Raw genomic sequence first — 21326 nt, forward strand, 5'->3', positions numbered from 1 at the left:
CGTGCACCTTTTTAAAACCTCCTACTTTTAGGTCAAAGAAACTATATTCTACTTTTTTTTCCTTCAGTATTGTGTGGGTTTTTCAAATACACAGTATTTTAGACTACCTATCTGAATGTTCAGCTATTCTGATTCGTTTCCTATGTACAGTAAGAGATTTTATAGAACTGAAGCAAACATACAGGCTGATTGCTGAATAAACCTAGAAAAGAATCCATGTAAGAGCAAACCACTTCAGATGTATGTTACCTTCCATTGTACTGTCATCTGAACTGACACCTTTCCTTTTACATGGCTTTCAAGGGGGCTTTTGGGGAATAAGATAATTCTAGCACTGAAGGATAGAAGAATCCATTGATTGTAATTTTATCAGGAATGGTTACTATTAATTTTAACCCTAGTTGTAGTGCACTGTAAGCCACCAATTTTTTGGAAATGAAGTAGGATCTAAATGGAAGTAAATCAATGCACCTTGCTACTCCATTCACTTAGCAGCTAAGTGAAGCCCATGCACTGCAGTTGCTGAAACCTCTGCCAACAAAAGCACTGAAAGCGCTTTGCCAAAGTGTATAGAAGACTGGTCATCAGCCAAAAGAATGGAATTTATCCCAATCTCAAAGAAAGGTGATACAAAACACTGTTCCAACCACTGAACCATAGCCTTGATACCACATGTGGGTAAAGTTTTCTTGAATCCAACTGCCAACAACTGACTGATATAGAAGCACGATTTCGGAAAGGAAGAGGAACATGTGATCATATTGCTAATCTATGTTGGATGATGGAAAAAGCACAGGAATATCAAAAAGCACTCTACGTGTGCTTTATTGACTATATAAACACCTTTGATTGTGTTGACCATGATAAGCTCTGAAACTGCCTCAAACAACTTCTTTTATTACAATATCAAATTTCCACACCTAATGAAACTATTGTAGATGCATACAAAATATTGATTACCATTATGAGTTGGAGAATGCTGGAAAGGGACTGTGCTCCTTTGTGTATGAGTGACATGAATGTTTTATTGTTGTTTTACATATTGACTTAAAACCTGAAATATTTTTGTTGGGGATTTTACTAGAAAATTATAGTAAAGAAAATGTACATTTGATTATTCATGTTATAACAGCAGCTATGATTGCATTTGCACAAAATTGGAAAAGTGAAGAGATCCCTACAGAGGAGAATGTGATTAGGAAAATATTAGAATGTGCAGAAATGAACAGATTGACACCGGCTATCAAAGAGAAAGAACAAACTGATTATTATACAATTTAGGATTGTTCTATTTAAAACAGGAGGCCACGTGGGTTTAATATATAAATAAAATTGAAATTAAGCAAAATAAAATTATAATTGCAAATGTTTTAATTTGCATTTACTCATATACTCATATTGTGCCAAAGAAATTTGTACTTGGTTTAGAAAAAGCTTCACAAAACATTTTTTTTCCATACACGATTGTCAGAAGTTAGAGGGAATATTGCTAAGTGACATCTTCCAGACACAAAAATGCTCCTTAATTCACCATCACCCTGAAATCTCAGCTCTTCCATTTTAATTTTAATTCTGTAGATAAATGCAAAGTTCCCTTTGTTTGTCAATAGACGTGTTCTTCATATTTGGTCTTTTGAGGGTGGTTGGTTTCTCTGCGTATTTTTCTAAATACAAAGTTTTCATTTGCCTTAAAAGTTATTCTGTAGAAAGCTTTTACAGATACCTTGTAAGACCTACAGCTTCATCTAAAGAATACAATAAATAAACTGTATACAAACTCTTCCTGGTTATGATCAACCCCATAAATTAGAAAAAAAATCAGGATGTCAGGCCTGCCACTGTCTCCAGAACTGTCTTCAAGAGCACAACAAATGCCTGCAGGGCTTCCGGCTTGTTTTCAGTCTGCTTCACTAAAATCTGCATCTCTGCACTTCCAGTCTCCAGCTGCAGCTCAGTTAGGAAAAGGCAGCCTGTGTCATCCTGTGCCCCTAGGTAGACTTTCCATGACTGTGAACCAGGCTTGCTCACTGCAATAGTCTGAATATGGACCATCTGCAAGGCAGCCTGCAAAGTCTCCGGCTGCATGGATTCCTGCCAAGGAATGGCTTGTTGGCAGCCAACAGCCAGGTTTAGCCATGTCCTTTCAAACTGCTCTGCAGTCAGACATAGACTAGATATTAAGATAAGGCTACTGGAACTGGCCTTAAGAACAGGGTCCTTCTCCTTCTTTTCCAACATCAGCGGCACTGAAAAAGAAAGAAAGGCCATAATATTTACTTATTATTTATTACATACATTTGTGTACCATCAAATCATCTGACTCACAGAGGTTTGCAGCAATAGCTTCTGTTAAAACGCAACACTAAACTCATCCTTCTAATCCTCTGTATAAAACACATCGTACATTGAAATCAAAATCAAGATCTAAATTATAATCATAAAATTATGTGTTAGATGAGCTGTGTTGGCTCAGTGGTTAGAGTGCGGTACTGCGGGCTACTTCTGCTGATCACTGGCTGCCAGCAGTTTGGCAGATCAAATCTCACCGGGTTCAAGATTGACTCAGCCTTCCATCCTTCTGAGGTTGGTATAATGAGGACCCAGAGTGTTGGGGGCAATGTGCTGACTCTGTAAAACTGCTTAAAGAGGGCTGTAATGCACTATGAAGCGTATATAAGTCTAAGTGCTATTTCTATAAAAGCAACCCAGATCCACCATTAGTTTCCAAAGATTATTTGAATAAATTAATGTTAACAACTTTGCAAATACCCAGTACCTCAGGAGGTTGGCTAGTCCAGACTGTTAGGGCCATGAATGAAATGTATCATAAGAACATAAGCAGTGTCTCCTGGATTGAATCCCTGCCCCATCTAATCTGACAATATGTTCTCACAGTGGCCAACCAACTGCATAAGGAAGACCATTAGTCTCCCAGCAAATGCCTATATTCTTTCTCTGGGTCCACATTCTTGTTTCTTATGTAAGAACGGGAGTCTTAATTGTATCAACCGGTAGGCCATGACTTCCAACCACAATGCAGACTGAAATTTCTATCATGAATCATTGCGGTTGTAAATCAAGCGGGACCCGATTTTACAACAATGTTTACAATGGTCATTAAGTAAATAACATGGTTGTTAAGCAAATCCTGCTTCTCTAATGTGTTATTTGCTTTGGACAGCTGTAACTCTGGTTGTAAAACTTGATCATGTGACCGCAGGATGCTGCAATCGGTTGTAAACGCAAGCTGGTTGCCAGAATTGTGATCATGTAACTGTGGGGATATGATGGTACAGTGAATCCCTAAATACCATAAGGGTGTCTAGTCCAAGAAGGACTGTAATTACCACAACAGTCATAGCTGAGTGAAAGCTCTACTGGCCATGGTCTTGACCTGCTGCTCTAATGCAGGAGAACCCTAATTCAAAGGAAAGGCAATTTTGCACAAAATAAACCATGAACTGACATCAAGCTACATTGTTTGCATAAAAACACTAGCTCTTTCTTGCTGGGAGTCTGTTTTGTCAAATCCAGTGCTTCACAGCTTATAGAAACTGAAAAAGTATCTCTATTGCATCTCTTGAGCTGACAATGTAGAGCTGAACAACATCAGCATATGTTGATGTCTCACCCTAAACTCAAAGATGAATCAGTTTCATATAGTAGTTAAATAATATGAAAGAGAGAGCGCTACGTTTTGTGGAACTTTGCAGTGGAGAAAGTACTATTAACAATATATGCTGTTAATAGTAATACTATATGCTGTTATTAGCATGAACATTACAATAACAAACTTAGTATCATCTACAAAGCGAAGAATAACTTGTCAATCAGATGTCCCAAAGGTGCTTCTTTCAAGAGGCTGAAATTTCTTGGATGAGAAGCGAAACAACTTCAAAGAAAAACCAGAAAGTCCAGTTCAGTTGCCTCTTGGAAAAAGCACCTTTGGGACAAACCGTGGATGACTGAGAATCTCCATAGATTAATATCTAAAAGTTTTTTTTTCCAGTGAATACTCTGGCTATCCTTATTAGGTTAAGTGAGCACAGGAAGACTAGGAAAGTAACTAAAATCTACGTATCTCTTACCTTTGCCTTCTCTTTTGGAATCATCTGTGCTGGAATCTGTACAGTGGAGATCAACTACTCGACTAGCTGTCATAGCAGCCCATTGATCTTTGCCATAGATGGGCACCAAGGAATTAAAGTCATGGACCCATTCGTTAATGGAACTTTCGGTCTGCTCTTCTAAAAGGCGGAGAGAACGATCCGATGTTGGACTGCACAGAATTCCTTTTGTTTCTTCCACCCCAGCTTGCAATAGACGATAGTAAAATAAGGCACGGTCCCGAACTGCCATGTCTTTTTCCTCCTCTGGATCACAGGCACAAACATTTGGCAACAACAACAGCAAAAATAAGCAATTACTTCACTTGGCTTTTAGTGATGTAGTTCCAAGAGGTCTTTCCCAATCCATCCCTTTTTACTTTAGAACCTGTTATGCGGAGTGAAATCTGCCCAGTTTGGCCAAACCAGTAGGGACGATTGTCCCTGGTTCTGTGAATCAGTAGTAAAAAGAAGCTTCAGATGATTTTTTTTTCCTGCCAGTTTGGGCAAATAGGCAGGAAAAAAAATGCTTTAAAAAGTGAAAAAAAGAGCTTCCAACGATCGTGCGGCTCAGGGTCTTATTACAGGGTGTTATTTTGGGGGAAACACGGTAGTTACCATAGAAAAGCATACACAAACACAGGGTCTTATTTTCCTCTGACCCCAAAATAAGCACTTGGACTTATTTTCGGGGAGGTCTTGTTATTTTTGAGGTGCAGGAGGCGGCGAGCATGGTCACCTTATGGCTGCTGCTATCTTGCAATATTTTTGGGGAGGGCTTATTTTAGCGCATGTGCTGAAAAACCCGTTTGGGCTTATTATCTGGGGAGGTCTTATTTTCGGGGAAACAGGGTGTAACTGTTGTCTTTCCTCTAATTCACGATATAGCAACCGCCATAGAAGTAACAGACTTACCAATGCAATAATAAAGTAATCGACCCAGGGTGTCCTGACATTCAGCAGGACGTGCTATGAAGAGCCGGGCCACAGCCGTCAGTAGTTCCAGCTTGACAACTGAGAATGGTTCTGATTTTACATTCTCCACAAAATCTTCTAATATATAAGGGGCATTGGGAACTCTTTCTCCATGTACACCCAGAAGCCAGATTAATGCTTGCTTTCCCTAAAAAAAATTAAACCATGGAAACATTTGGCATTCAGTACTGTTGAGAACACTTCACATACCGAACCTCCATGTTAAGACTATTACAGGTAGCCCTTGACTTACAACAGTTCATTTAGTGACCGTTCAAAGTTACAATGGCACTGGAAAAATGACTTATGACCATTCTTCAATTACAATTTTTGAAGCATCCCTATGATCATAGGATTTAAATTCAGATTCTTGGCAACTGAATTGGCAACATATTTATGACAGTCGCTGTGTCCCAAAGTCATGTGATCGCCTTTTGCAACCTTCTGGCAAGCAAAGTCAATGGGGAAGTGAGATTCACTGAGCAACCAGGTTACTAACCTATCAACTGCAGTATTTCACTTAACAACTGATAAGGAAGGTTGTGAAATGGGGCAAAACTCACTTAACAAATGTCTTACTTAATAACAGAAATTTTGGGCTCAGTTGTGATTATAAGTCGAGGACTACCTGTATTTGATTTTATGATTGCTTACGCTAAAAACTCACTTATATATAATAAATATATACTTTTTTTTTAACTTTCAGCCTCAATTTTAGATTTCATCAACAGACTAGAGGAGAGGCAGATACAATTATGAAATGAATTATAGTACAGCTGGAGGCAGTACCTCCAGCTGTACTATACCAGAAATGAGGGTTTCATACAGAACTCTGGATCACAAGGTGCATTTTTTGCTTCTGGAATTGGACTCAAGGGTTTTGAGTCATCTGTATTATAAAAAACATCTTCTGTTACCTCACTGTCCTGGATGATCTCTTCACAGCCAGACAAAGTCTGGGCCACACACTCTATACACTGTGGACACAACCATACCAGATCTCGGAACACCTGTACTACCGCTGTAGGGAAATAGACAACAATATATTTATGTACAACACTTTTTGCTCAAAGTGATAACATCTTAACACCATTAAAACCCGAGTAGAGTAAATTTCACACCAAGGAGTGGTTAAAATAGAATTTGCAGCTAATAGAATTAAAATGCAATAAAATCCCAGCCAAATGAATTTTCACTATTTACCTAAAATACAATAAAATGTTAGACCTGCTTGGAAGGAAGACCCATGATTAGGGTGCTGCCACTAAAAAGGCTATGTCTGATTCCCTAACCATCCCAGAAGGCAAAACGGTAATTGAGGAGATGGCATAGCTGATAGAGAGGATTGTGTACAAGGAAAAGGGTCTCCCAGTATTCTAAGTTATGTGAAGTTCTATGGAGAATTATAAGTGATACCAATATCCTGAATTGCTTTCAGTTGAAGTAGAAGTCCATGGTATTTTAAAACAGGTTAGGATAGGGGGGAAATGACAGGTTACACCTTTGCAGTACTGCTAGTTAAGAACACCTTTCTAGGCAGGCTCTAGAAAATAAATACCAGGAATCTAATCTGGATGGGACTAAGGCCAGATCTGTCCAAGAATGAATAGCTGGATATGTAAAACACTTTTAGCCCTGAGCAATCACTTGGTCATCCAGGAACTATGACAAATTGAGGAGACTCCCAAAGATGCAAATTCTTCTAGAATAGATTGTTTTTCCCATTCAGAAAGTCTATTTTTAGTTGTCAAGGGGGGAAAAATGGAGTCAAAGTGAGCAACGTTACTTTAAAAAATCTTAAAAGCTTCAGTGATTAAAAAGGGAATATGGTACCTGGTATATTAGTATCCCACATGATTTGTGGCAGGGTCTCAAGTAAGGAAATGAAAGATTTATGTCAGGGGTGTCCAAACTTGGCAACTTTAAGACTTGTGGACTTCAACTCCCAGAGCTGGCTGGGGAATTCTGGGAGTTGAAGTCCACAAGTCTTAAAGTTGCCAAGTTTGGACATCCCTGATTTATGTCATTTAAACATAGCAATAACTATGAGACTGTGCTTTTCAGATTTAAAGACAAAAAAAGATGATTTGGAATAGCGGGTCAGTGTCCTTGCCACACTTGTTGAAGTTCCTTAATTAAGAAAATGATAAGAGTGTTCCACACCCACTGGAAAGGACCTGCTACATCTTGTCCTCATTGCAAATTATTTATTTCCTTGGCCTCTATGTGAACCAGGAGAATAGGCAGTTTCTTTAAGGAGGCCCAACCTGTACCATATATTTACCCCTACTCATTTGGAAGCAACTTTTGGATTTCTTCTAAATTTAGAAGAAAGTATGTCGCATCTGATCAAACAGGCCAAATCTTGCAACGGTGCAAATCAAATATAAACCAGAAAATCCGGAATAATACCTGATGTTATATGTTCTTGCTTCAGCTCAAGAAGTTCTGTTAGAATCCTCACACATTGTTCTGAGTAGGTTCTTGCAATATTTCCTAAAAAAATAACAACAATAACAAAACAACAAAATATGACACATATGACCCAAAGTTCTCAAAATTGCTTAATAATTCCTTAATCTGAAAAGAGTGATCCAGCAACACAGAGATATTAGTAGTTCTCGGTACAGAAATGCAAAATAGGACAAAGTGGAACAGTTTGGGAAACAGTAATATTATAGATGAGAAAATTCTAGCCAGGCTATTGGACCACTTAAGGAAGGGATCTATGGTTTCTCTGTTTCTAGTCTAGGACCTTAATCACTACATCAAACTCCAATAAGGCAAACGATATTAGGTGATAAGGCAAACAACATATATCTTGATATGCATTTTGTCAATACAGTAATAGCTCTCTTAAGATTTCTTAAATTTTGGAGTCATTTGATATGAAATAAAGACTAAAGCTGCTATGCTCTTTAAATTTTCGGACTATAAGATGCACCTTACACCACTCCCCAAAAAAGTGGGTGGAAATGTCTGTGTGTCTTATAGAGCGAATACAGGCGCATTTTTGGCCTCCCTGGAGTCCAGAAGCATTCTGCAGGCCAAAACCGGGCTCATTTTTGGCCTCTGTGGGTCCCATTTTCGGCCTCCCCGATGCATGGGACACAAAATGGGATATGCTGAGGCAAAAAACTATTTTTTCTTGTTTTCCTCCTCTAAACCTTATGGTCCGGTACATCTTATAGTCTGAAAAATACGGTACTTTTGAACAAACATACTTTCTTGGTTATTATGAGTGTTCAGAAATATCTTAGCTGGCAGGGATCATAGCAAACATATTCAAAAGATTGGTCTAACTTTGAATTGCTTCATTTTCTAGTTTGACCATACTTTGCTTGTCTTTGAAGTATATTTTTTGTTCTGGAGAAGACTTTCCTACCCACACCTGTAAAGAGAGTCATATTCTTTTCTATCCAAAAGAAATGCTAACGGATGCAGAATTTGCAATATAATTGCAGGGGAGAGGGGTGCTGTTTTATATTTTGTTTACATAGACATTACAACATTGGTGTACATTTATTTGCATGCTGGAGGTCTTGCATTAGAATCCTAGCAGTCCACTTACCTATGGCAAATATTGCTGCCCGGGCAAGCTCTGCTGACACATCAGTGCAGTAGTCTCTCAATTCCTCCAATATATGCTGAACATTTTCATCATTCACCAACTTGCATAGCACTTCCATTTTCTGGCACTTGATATAATGTGGTTCCGAGTAAGAACAGAAGAACTTCTTATATTGGCTACTGAAATGGCCAGGAAGGCTGTCTATTATCTGCCGCACGTGACACAAAGCAGTGAAACAGAGTTCTCTACACCCAGATGTGCAAGCTGTTAGGAGTGGACCTTTAACTCTTACAAGCACATCTGCCTGGACATGCGGGAATTCTCTAGCCAGCACCAAGAAGAGTTTTGTGGCAGACATCACGACACTGGAACTGCTGTTTTTAAGGTATCCATCAAGTAAATTCAGGATATCAAAAAGCTCCTCTTCACAGCGGGGTTTGTATCGCAGCAGAAAAGTCAACACCTCACTCTGCCCCCACTGATCCAGATCTGGCATCCTGCAAAGAGAAAAACACAAACCCAAATGGTGATGCAGGGAAACGATAGCTTCGTTCCCCAACCTGCAGGCCACTTTTTCCATTATTTCATCAGTATTAAATATATGAATCAATAAGATGAAATTGAAGGATATGACCAAATACTACTAAACTATATACTTAAAGTACATTTTTACTTATCCCTCGACTTACAGAGTTTTCAACATTTTAAAGAATAATACAAATATATATTTGAATGACAGATTATCCCCCTTAAGCATAAAAGGTGGCAGAATGACTTTGGACCAGTTAGTCTCCTTCAACCAAACCCAACCCTCAGGCTTGTTATTGTGGGGAAGAAAGGAACATGGAGTGCATTAACATTTCCAAATAGATACATAGATTTTTGTCATCTGATTGTGTCCAATAGTTATAAATAAAAAATAGGATAAAATGTATCAATAACAATAATATCATATCTGCTATGCATGCCCCTAAAAATCAGATGAGCAATCATATATTATCTATGAGCACTGGGTTTACAAGCTGACCAGTTATTTTATTTAAATTGTATATAATTGCCAAGGGTATTTTATATTAATACTCAAATGCTTTAAAGTCAGAACTAGGAAACAATTCTTCAGAACAAGTAATTATTTCAGCTGCCACCATGTAAAAATGAAAGACCTTGGACGATGTTACTTCATATTATGCAAAGGTCTTTTCAATGGTGGATTCCAGGTGAGGCACTTCCTGCTGAGAGAAGTTGTCTTCTTGTTAGTAGGTTATTTCTGGTCAAGCAGCTGTCTACTATTTAGCTGCTCTGTCAATCTCTTGAAAAAAGACTTAACTATTCTGGTATTCTCCCACAAAAGTATTTTTGATTAATTCATGGTGCATTTTAATTAAATGTTTGTTTTTATTTTTTATTATTATTGTTAGCTGCTATGATTGCCTTTTTTGCAGAAAGGTTATAGGTTATAAATGCAATAAATTAATACAGAAAATATTAGCATTAATTTGACACGCATATGGTTTTCACAATTCAAAACACAAAGGGCAGTGGAGAGCGATACTTCTAGTTTACTCAAGAATTTTGGAGGAGAATGTACCTGTTAAGAAGATGGTGGGCAATGGGTTTGTTGATGACAACTCCTCCTTCATGTGCCAGAATTTCCTCAAGAGCCCTCAGACAATTTACCACTACGATAGGATCCTGATCCCGAAGCAAACTATATAACTCATTAACTAGTGCACCATCTGCAGAAAGCACGACAGAAAGGAAGTCAGAAATATTTCCCCTTTCATCTGCAATAAAATGCTGCTTTTAACAGGATGTATACAAACATAAACAATTATTTAATGAAAACAATCCAGATGTTCCTCACTCTGATGTTGTTGAAAAGAGCTAGGTCTTCACCCAGGCCTTTGGTGAGGAAGAATGAGACCTCTCACTTCACTTAGTGCCTTCTTTTATCTTTATTTTATTTATTTTATTGTTGATTTATTTGATTGTTGTAAGGAACCTAGAATTTCAGGCAAGTTTTCAAATAATAAATACGAGGTTGCTGAGAAGAATTTCTAGCAAATAATTATGGGGCAAGGTAAGAATGTGCCTTCTCTGAAGGGGAGATCCCCACTCCCTACACACAGACTAAAACAGTTACAACATTCATGGCTAACTTTCTCTTTATAACATCAAAACTATATGCCACACATTTATTTTAATATGAATGAAGAGGCGGGATTGAAAAGAGAATGGAAAAATGTTTATTTACCCACTTCACAGTCTCCTTGAAGTTTCTGCATCTTTGCACATCCAAGAACAGCTACTCTCCTTACGTAAGAAGCTTTGTCTCGCAGACCATTGAGGATTGGTTGCTGAATATATTCTTGTATGCCAGGCATCCTAAGAACATTGTAGGCTATCAATCTATAAATTCTCATAAAACACTAAATGGATGCCCTCAATACTTCCAATTAAATATTATTAAATATCTGCACTAGGTTCCATAGGTCTGAGAGGAAAATAACAATCTACGTAATTCAAGGGAAATTCAATCTTGGCCAGCAAAACAGAAAGCTCTTCAAATGTGTCTCAGAACTAGGAGGAAAGTGCTATTTGTAGTGATGTCTTACTGATAAGAGTTAGATTCAAGAAAAAAGAACTGAAAGCTCATAGTTCAGGTCATGAGTTTTTGAACAATAACCCCTGTATTTGAGTGTCTACCCTTCTCTCATACGAGATGACTGTGAAGGTCAAAGTAAGCAGTACGTTTTCTTACCTCAGACTGCACATGCTGCGCAGGGCCAGACCTCTAACCATAGGATTGGGGTCTGAACAGTCTTTGCACAGAGTATTGATAGCTAAAAGAGCTAGATCAGGTTTCAAAGGAGCATATGTACACATATACAAGTACACTAGCTTCTTTTGAACAATATCTATGGTAGCACTAGCTTTAACCATCTCCATAAAAACACTGGACACATCTACACCTTGGGTCATATGTCTGCAAGAAAAAGATAAGAAAAATGTAGATACAGCAACTGAGATTTCATACCGGTATTAATCTATCTGAAAACTCAAAATATTGCATAACTTTGTAATTATTATAATCAATGCATAAGTCATAACAAGTTGGCACCCAGAATGTGTGCATATACCTGTGCTAATACATTCTAAGTTTTATTTGTATCCCACCTCAGTGCAGCAGGTTAACTGCAAACAGAGTCAAATTAAGCCCTGCACCACAAAACCTAAATTCTTCACCTGGAGTATTTTATGCTTACTTTTGACTACATATTACATACTTGACTTTCTTTATTTCATTGTGATCCTCCACTTTCTAAAGTATCAGAAAAGATAAATCAAGAAATATGAAATATAAATGTGTCAATGTATATACATTCTTAAGCCTAGCTATTCAACACCAAGTCAAATAAGAACATTTCAACAGTTCTCTTAGAAAGCATTTATTAGCTGCAGTTTTGATAGAAGAATGTAAGAAGAGAATTCACAATTAAACTATTGCATACCCATAATAATACGATGTTTACATAATACTTTTTATGCTTTGAAATATATTAACAATTAATAAAATTTGACAAACTAGTAGAAAGGTTAAATAGAATTTTCAATTAATGAGAGCATGTTCCAATGTCTTGGGATATTTCTTTGACCTGTTTAAGGGTAGCAGAAAGTTTTTTAAAATCACAGTTGCAAAAATGAAAATTATATATGAATTTTCATCTATAGATTATAAGATTACATTATTTTATTTATAATTGGGTAAGATCCACAACACGTTGCATGCTAATGTTTTTGCACTCTTGAAAACTAAGTTTAACCTACTGAGATGTACCAGAATTTTCTCAAAAGGATTGCAAAATGAAATTCAAAAAATATGATAACAAAAGGATACTCTTGTCAATGGTTTTCTTATATACAATTAGAGAAAGGTATAAAGTGGATAAAATGCATTAGGGTATTGAACAAAGTAAAACAGTTTAAAATAGAATGATGTACTAATAATAAACATATTATTGCTAAAATGAATAAACATTATATATTTGGATTATTTATTATTTTTAAACTTTCCTGTTATTTAATTTTGTTACAATATTATATAAGCAACTATCTAAAACAATTTTTGCATGTATGAATTTAAAAACTTCCAGGATTTCAGAAGACCAATTATAATTGGCAAAATGCAAAAAAAAACTGTGGCATAAGCATCTCAGCACAGACCTGATCACTCGTTGGATAACATTTCTATAGCGAAGATGGTCAGTTTGCACATGAGGGTTGGACAGGGCTCTCTTCAGCTCCTTCACTGTATCCTCTGAACCAAGGTATGGCATTGCTGAGATTCTAAACCCTTTGGCAGTTCTGAGTGTTGAAGAACCTAGGATAGCAGTCACAAAGGGCAGATATAGTCATATAAAGAAAACTGAGCATATAATTGCTATTCCATTCTGTCCCTTTCAATCTCTTGTCTTGTCTTTTATCTTTTCTTAGAACAGATATTTTTATTAATTTGTATCCTGCCTTTGTTATGTTTACAAATAACTCATGGTGGTGAACATATTCAACACACTTCCCTGCTCCTATTCTCCCCACAAAAACAACAATCCCATGAGGTTGATTGGGCTGAGAGTGACAGGCCCAAAGTCACCCAGCTGGGTGGGTGACTTAGACAACTCACAACCTCCTGCTTTCTAGTTAGACCAAACTGGCTCTCATTGTGACAGCAACAAGCATGGCATTTTAGCAAGCAACAGGTTGACAAGTCTCTGTTTCAAGGAGCTTACAGCAAATAAAATACAGTAAATATAAGAGATATAATAGAAAGACAAGAAAACAATAAGAGAAGAATAGCAAATAACAAATAACTAATTACACTTGGTTTATAAAGAGTAGCTACGTTAGACTTTATTGTACTGTAAAAACAATAAAATATATAAGCAAAACCAAACTAACAAATTATCACTTTTTGGTGAATCGCTTTTCATCAGATGAATAGTTCTAAGAGGTATTAAATCCATAGGTAGGTGATACATCACAGGTAGTTCTCCATTTACAACTATTTGTTCATTGACTGCTCAAAGTTACAACAGCAGTGAAAAAAGTGATTTACAACCGGTCCTTGCATTTATGACTCTAGCAGCATCCCCACAGTCCCTTGAACAAAATTTAGGCCCTTGACAACATGCACTGTAAGCTGTTAAATTCTAAGAACACTTCATGACACAAGATACTGCTAGGTAGGTACAAAGGGAGGAAGGGAGGGAGGATAGATGGCTAAAAATTTAAACTTATCTGCCAAAACAAAAATGAGGGTTGTACTGTATAATGAACACAGTCATTGTATACCATTATTGGTATGAAACTACAATTATTTATAAATATTTTAGACCTCCATTTATTATTTGTTTATAAGGATGGCCACCAATGCTTTGGCCTGACAGAAAGCAGAAACCAAAGCATTACCACCTCTCTATAATCAGGCAGCTAGAGAATAAATGGAGTGAATGCACTCGAAAGTTCAATTTTGCTATTTACCTCCTCCTTGGAAGGGAGTCAAATTCTCGGAAATACCGAGCTCTAAGTGGAGGAAGACAACCCTCATGAAAATCTTTTAAAAGCCGTAATACAATTTTTCGTTCCTCAAATTAAATGACAACCGGCAATAAAATGCCGGGCAATTTATTTGTTGGGCAGTCACATAAAGGTTTACATTATCTTCATCGTAAAATATTTCCCGGCTTTTTAGCTTTTTATCTCGGTGCAGGTAGGATCAGAAAGCAGAAAAAAACTTCAGATGTTCTGCAGGACCCTTATACTCAATAGTAGCCCGAAGTATCATTATATGAATTATTATGAATCTACTGCGGAGTACACGGGAAGGTTATCACGAACAGCCCCAGCCTCGTTGTTGTTTTTTACTACCACCACCTCCGTAAGCGGAGATATCCGCTCCATTTTCTTCGCAATGCAAAGGAACCCTTGTTTTAATCCCATGACAAAACACGACGCAGGCTCTGCTGCTGCTACCTTATGCTTGAAGAAGTAAAGGTTACTGTTGCCTAGTCACAGTTCCGCAAAAATCCCGGATTTGTCTGTTTTCTTAGTTTCTGTCTCTATAACAGTCTTCTCAGGAAAAAAAAAGAGGCGTTCAAGGTTTCCTGCAAGTTTTATTTTCTGACTATGGAATTACACATCCATCTCAATTCCGAACAGCTTTAAAATGCATGGACTTCAACTGAGGAATTCTGGGAGCTGAAGTCCACACATCTTAAAGCTACCAAGAAACACCGGCCGAGAGCTCACGATGGGAACCCTCGCATTATGACTATACTGCGCATGAGCTTCCCGGCAGGTCGATAATGGGCATGCGCTTGCTTTCTCAAGCCGGTGGCCTAGCCAAGTTTTTTCCTTCTCCTGGAAAGCACCGCGCATGCTCGTTTGTCCCGGTGGCTTACGGGTAAGTGGCTGTTTGGATTCTTCCATTCGCTGGCGGGAAAAAATTAGCAGTCCGTGTGAAATATATTTGAAAAGTGACCGGATCGAAAGAGATCTCTCATTCCCCCGATTGGGACGCTCCCCGAACCATCCATTTCTGCTGCCTTCTCTTTCCTGTCCTACAAGTCTACGACAGATCACAGTAAGTTTCCTGTGCTCTGAAAAATGATTTCGGGGAGGGACGAGGGTGGATTGGGCTCCCGAACAAACTTCTTTGCCCGCCGAGTCATGAAACAGTAATTGTAAAGTGCCGAACCGCGGGAGCCGTAAACTTTTTCTGCGCTGGATCACTTTCTCTAAATCTCTTTAACTGGAATGCTAAAATGTCATAAGGTTTCGCTTTCACACGACATTTAGGTCATTTTTCATTAAAAGGAACAACTTGGGGATCTCCTGGATGTCATCTCAAAGACTGCTAATAATTCATAGAAGAAGAATGCTGTAGGGCAGGGGTGTCCAAACTTGGGAACTTTAAGACTTGTGGACTTCAAGTCCCAGAATTCCCCAGCCAGCCGGCTGGCTGGGGAATTCTGGGAGTTGAAGTCCACAAGTCTTAAAGTTCCCAAGTTTGGACACCCCTGCTGTAGGGAGAGGTTTAGTTTAGTTTCCTTGAAGATGAGCATTAGGTGATAGTGAGTTCCGGTGCCACCTTAGGCAGGAAGCCTGGGCCAGTCACCCTTTCTAGCCCTAGGAAGGAGACAAGGACCAACCACTTCTGAAACACCTTGCCAAGAAAACTGCAGAACTATTTCAGACAATTGTCTGGAGTTAAGTCTGACTTGAAGGCATATGCACAGTAAAAAGAAAGTTTCCCCTCGCACATGTGTGCTAGTCGTTCCTGACTCTAGGGAGCGGTGCTCATCTCCGTTACAAAGCCGAAAAGCCAGCGCTGTCTGAAGCCGTCTCCATGGTCATGTGGCAGCCAGCATGACTAAACGCCGAAGGCACACAGAACGCTGTTACCTTCCCACCAAAGGTGGTTCCTATTTTTCTACTTGCGTTTTTATCTGCTTTCAAACTGCTAGGTTGGCAGAAGCTGGGACAAGTAACGGGAGTTCACTCCGTTATGGGCCACTAGGGATTTGAACCACTGAACTGCCGACCTTTCTTATTGACAAGCTCAGCGTCTTAGCCACTGAGCCACCGTGTCCCTTGCATTCCAGTAATAATCTTCAAATAATTGCAGAGATTATGTAACAACAGGCATCTGGAATAAGTGGGGAACATCTGGTATGTGTTGCACAGATACCGCCCTTTTGTCAATCTGGGAATGTGTCATGAAACACAGTAATTGAAATCTCAAGTGCTAAGTAAATAAGACAGCATATTGTACTATATTGCTACATTACTTTAAGCTAAATAAAGTTCTTGTTGCCAGTGGATATAATTTTGGATATCAGTATTCCCACATATCCCCTTTGTTATAAGTTTGGAATTTTACTGATACATGAGTTCATCTTAACTTTTTTTTTGGGGGGGGGGGTGTTGAGGTTTTTTTTTTAATATTCAAATTCATTGTTTTTATAGGAGCTGACGTGATGAATGGGACTCTGATTGCAGGCACACCCATTGCAGTAGATTTTTGGAATATCAGGAAAGCTAGGCAGGCTCGCTTGTTCTTTCTTTCTCATATGCACAGTGACCACACTGTGGGGCTTTCCAGCACCTGGAACCAACCTGTTTATTGTTCGCCTGTTACAGGTCAAATTCTACATCTCAGGCTGAAGGTACTTAAGTCTATGTAATTGTTCTAATGTTTCTCTTATCTTTTGTTTTCCTGATGGTGCTGAAATACACATTCTGACAAACCTTTCTAGTGTTCATAATGCTGGAATATGTAGTTCAGTATCATTTAGAAGACTATTCATTTTCTTATCTTTTTGACAAAGTCTCACCTTGATTCTACTATGTCTTCGTTTGGATTCTAGGTAGCTAAGCAATTGATCCGTCCTTTGGAAGTGGGAGCTAGCCATGTTGTGGCTTTGGATGATATTGGCAAAGAGACCATGACAGTAACCTTGATAGATGCTAACCATTGCCCTGGATCTGTCATGTTCCTTTTTGAAGGGTACTTTGGTGTCATCCTCTACACAGGTATGAACTTCCTTGTTTTTTGAGAAAGATTGCAACTATGATTGCCCTTCCAATAGAAGAGAATATATGTTGCCAACTGTTGAACTATGAAGTCCTTGTTGCGCTCAAGCTTGGTAGTTTGCTTGTATAGCAGCTTGCCTCTGCTAGTGTCCATGTAGCTGTGGTTTTATCCTTAATAGTTCCATGGAAGCTACATGATTTCTCCTTGTAGTATAAGAATCATGACAATCATGTGTTCTCAGCTGCTTTTTTGTTTTTTGCTCTGTGATGCTACCTGTAAAAGCAAGCTCTAAAAGTATGGCCTCTGATTTCTTTAACAGCAAAATGATATGGTATAATGTCTGAGGTTCAGGCCTGGATGTAGAAGAAATTTTAAACCCATTTTGTATCAATACACATTCAGTAGTTAGCTTTAAACTATTACCAGTAATTTTGCAAGACTCAATGAAATATGAATTTCACATTGAAAAATGCTTTAGAAGATTGCTTCCTTATAAAGGAAGCAGGAAAATGCTTTAGTAGGATTGCTTCCTTGTAGAGTAACTAAAGATATTCATTCTTAATTAATGTGGGATTTTGCTTCCAAAAACATTTTCCCCTGACAGTCCCATTATATCTGTGTCTTACCAGGTGATTTTCGTTACGCTACTAACATGCAGCAAGATCCAGTTCTAAGCAACTCAAAGCTTATCAATTGCCTCTATCTGGATAATACTAACTGTCATCCTAATACTATCTTACCATCCCAGGAACAGGCCACTGAGCAAATTAAAAAGTTGATCAGGGACCATCCTGATCATCAGGTGAAGATTGGTAAGAAGTTCTAATTTTTCAGACCTAATTGAATGGAAAGAAGTCATGGAGCTTGTTAACTGACATGAGAATCCTTATGTTTAAGTGTGAAAATTGAGCTCATCTATGTGGAAGAGTGTGTGTGTGTATAAACATGCACACACACTGGAAAAACACAGTTGCATAAGGTTGCCTGGTGATTCATTAGACACTGGAGAAGGACTCCACCAAGAGAATGTGTAATGTTTCAGGTTTTTGACGTCTTCCACTGCTAAGCCACAATTATTTCAATAGTTAAATACATTCCATTCTGAAGATTGAATTACTGTAGTACTAGGCCACCTGGCTTTTGAAATGCTAACAGGTGTTTGTCATCTTTTAGGTACATATAGCTTGGGAAAGGAGTCACTTTTGGTGGAACTGGCCCAAGAATTTCATACGTGGATTGTGGTGAGTCCCCAGAAGTTGGAGCTTTTGCAGCTGTTGGAGATTGAGGATGTTTTCACTTCTGAAAAAGGAGCTGGATGGATTCATGCTGTGGATTTTTCAGAAATCTGCAAAGAAACAATAACCAACTGGAATCGGAGTCATCCAACCATAGCTATTCTCCCTACCAGCAGACCAGTGAAAATCAGTCACCCTAATATGCATGTTGTTCCTTATTCTGACCACTCATCTTTCCAAGAACTATTAGAATTTGTAGCTTGGCTAAAGCCCTGTTCCATTATTCCTGTAGTGAAGAATGATCTATGTCAAGTATATTTTCAAGAATACTTGAGCTCTGAAAACTATTCACTTCTGGAATCTAAAATTCCAGAATCAGTTAAACAAGCCATGGAAAACAAGAAAGAAAGGCCGATAAAACTACTCAAATTGCCAATCTCTCACCATGCTCCAAGGGGAGTTTGCTTTGACTCTCCTGAAAAATGTACTGGACAGAATGAAGATTTCCCTGAAACAGAAACACAGTGTGAAGAGAAACAGGAAGAAACAATAATAGAACCATCAAACCTTGAGAATGACAGAGTACTTACTGTGGTAGAGTCAGAAAACATGTTTTCCACCAAACATCAGCTGAAAGACAATGCTGACAATGAATTTGAAACGTGTCACATAGTTGTAACATCAGCATGTACATGCACTTTCTCCAATGACAGAAAGGATGCAGTCTCGACACTAGAAAGAGTTCCTTCTTCCTGTGAGAAGAATGAGTGTCTTCCTCAACCAGCCATGGTCAATGATGTCTTCTCAACAGCATCACAGACTGATCAAATTCACAGAATGGCCAATCAACAGATTTTTAAAAACCTTTCTCGGGAATATGATTTATGTCCATTAAATAGCTCAAAGCGAAAAAACTCCCTCAAAAACTTTGATTTGCAAGTAGAAAACTACATAAAAAGAGGAAGAGTATCAAGAGGCATAGAGTAATATAAGCTTACATTCTGGACAAGAACTTACAGGAAAAAGCAAAATGTCTGATCAAGTGCCAAAAGAGGATAGCTACAGAATAATAATCTGATTTTCAAGTGAGGCATATCTGTGTCCTTCCCCCACCTGCTTCAGTTACTGATTAAAACAGATCCTGTTTGATAAGTAATTCATTTTGATAAAAAATAAATCTTCAGTATTAACAGCATGTCTATTCACTTTTTAGGTTTTCTCCTATCTTTTAGGGAAACTTATTGGTATTAATTTAGCTAATAAATCATAGATCCCTAGATATATATGTTTGCTGGCATAATTGGGATTGTTTTTTTTTAACTGAATCTGGCAATCTGTCTTTTCATAAGTTATTCACTACTGAAATCTTTCCGGTGAATTTACAATATTCCTGAGAAAATATGGTTTGTCAGCGATATATTTATATTTTTCCTAATAAAGTTTTAAAATGAGAACTAATTTTTTCCTTGGGTTTTTTTTAAAAAGGAACCAAGCAGGAGACTTAATCAAGCTGACTACTTATGAAAAAACTGCCTCTGAATTAAGAAAAGATTTATAGTGCATCGGTGGTATTTAAATGTTAAAATAAATTAATGTTAAATTACCAAGGTTTCACTGTAACTAATTCATTTAAATTTAAAATATTTACTACTTTTGTTGATATTAATAGATTTTTTACTCTGGTCTAATTTTCGATACCATACTTATAAATCAGTGTTTATATTAATATAGGCTACATCCTGAATTTTATATTTTATATATTAGATACTAGTTATTTTACAAAAGTATTTTAATTCTTTTCTAAACTTTATTCTATTATCTATGCTTGTCTTCGACGGCATTAAATCAAATTGAAATTGAAAAAGTTTTTCTCCATTTAATGAATATTTGTTAGGTCAGTGCTGAGTTGTGCCAGTTTCTCAAATCTCTAGGTGCACTTTTAAATATTAAAGCAACATGTTAATTTGTACAATCTTATACTGTAGCTATAATAACTTTTCTCAGATGGTGCTGCCACCAGAGATAAAATACGAACCCACAGATTTATTCGTACAGCAGGGGTGTCAAACTCGATTTCATTGTGGGCTGCACCAGGGTTGTTTGACCTCAGGAGCTGGGACGTTCGTGTCCAGCTCAACATCACTCATGTTGGGATAGCCTGTGGCAGCCCCAAGCACTTGCCAGCGAAAATGGGCTCCCGAACTCCTATTTTCAGCTGTGACAGGCTCCTGCAACCAATGTTCCCTCTAATTTTTTTTCAGTGTGAGCGGAAAAGTATAGTGTTTGAGCAGCACATTTTCATGCCTGAGCATCTGAATTTTTTTCATAGATGTCACCCGACAACGAAATCTGTTATTTGAAACTCAATTCTACCATGTAAATATACATTAAGTAAAGAAATCTCCCTATACTGGTAGTCCTCAATCTATGACCCTAATTGAGCCCAAAGTTTATATTGCTAAGTGAGACATTTGTTAAGTGAGTTTTGCCCCATTTTATAACCTTTCTTGCTACATACAGTTTAGTGAATCACTGCGGTTAAATCAGTAACCTGGTTGTTAAGTCAATTTGACTTTCCTACTGACTTTGCTTGGCAGAAGTTTGCAAAAGGTGACCCCAGGACGCTGCAACCATCATAAATATGAGGCAGTTGCCAAAGATCCAAATTTTGATCATGTGGCCATGGGGATGCGGCAATGATCATAAGTGTGAAGAACAGCCGTAAGTCACTTTTTTCAGTGCTGATGTAACTTTAGTCATTAAGTGAACTGTTGTAAGTTGAGGACTACTTGTATTCAAGTTTAATGGATGACTCTCTAAGGGGAAAGGATCAAAACTTCCCTCTA

The 21326-nt window shown here is 37.9% G+C and overlaps 2 protein-coding genes across 4 annotated transcripts; one reads left to right on the forward strand and one right to left on the reverse strand.

Annotated features, from left to right (window-relative positions):
• Positions 1 to 593: 593 nt before the first annotated feature.
• AP4B1 (adaptor related protein complex 4 subunit beta 1) lies at positions 594 to 14945 on the reverse strand. The gene is made up of 11 exons (XM_081948576.1): positions 14683 to 14945; positions 12877 to 13033; positions 11414 to 11638; positions 10907 to 11037; positions 10241 to 10388; positions 8653 to 9149; positions 7494 to 7577; positions 5999 to 6102; positions 5022 to 5229; positions 4089 to 4373; positions 594 to 2246 (listed from the first exon to the last, which is right to left on the reverse strand). The coding sequence occupies exons 2-11, from the start codon at positions 12987 to 12989 to the stop codon at positions 1819 to 1821; spliced, it is 2223 nt and encodes a 740-aa protein (XP_081804702.1). The 5' UTR covers positions 12990 to 13033; positions 14683 to 14945; the 3' UTR covers positions 594 to 1818.
• On the forward strand, positions 13339 to 19934 carry DCLRE1B (DNA cross-link repair 1B). Of its 3 annotated transcripts, none has more exons than XM_081948579.1 (5): positions 13339 to 14275; positions 16678 to 16877; positions 17079 to 17244; positions 17875 to 18057; positions 18419 to 19934. In XM_081948579.1, exons 2-5 carry the CDS (start codon positions 16689 to 16691, stop codon positions 19465 to 19467), a joined length of 1587 nt encoding a protein of 528 aa, XP_081804705.1. In that variant the 5' UTR covers positions 13339 to 14275; positions 16678 to 16688; the 3' UTR covers positions 19468 to 19934. The 3 variants fall into 3 exon arrangements, with proteins under 3 accessions (XP_081804705.1, XP_081804704.1, XP_081804703.1); XM_081948578.1 differs by lacking the exon at positions 13339 to 14275 and adding an exon at positions 14997 to 15112; XM_081948577.1 differs by lacking the exon at positions 13339 to 14275 and adding an exon at positions 15066 to 15292.
• Positions 19935 to 21326: the final 1392 nt, after the last annotated feature.

The sequence above is a fragment of the Natrix helvetica genome (genome assembly GCF_964273705.1).
Source record: "Natrix helvetica genome assembly, chromosome: 3".
NCBI lineage: Eukaryota > Metazoa > Chordata > Lepidosauria > Squamata > Natricidae > Natrix > Natrix helvetica.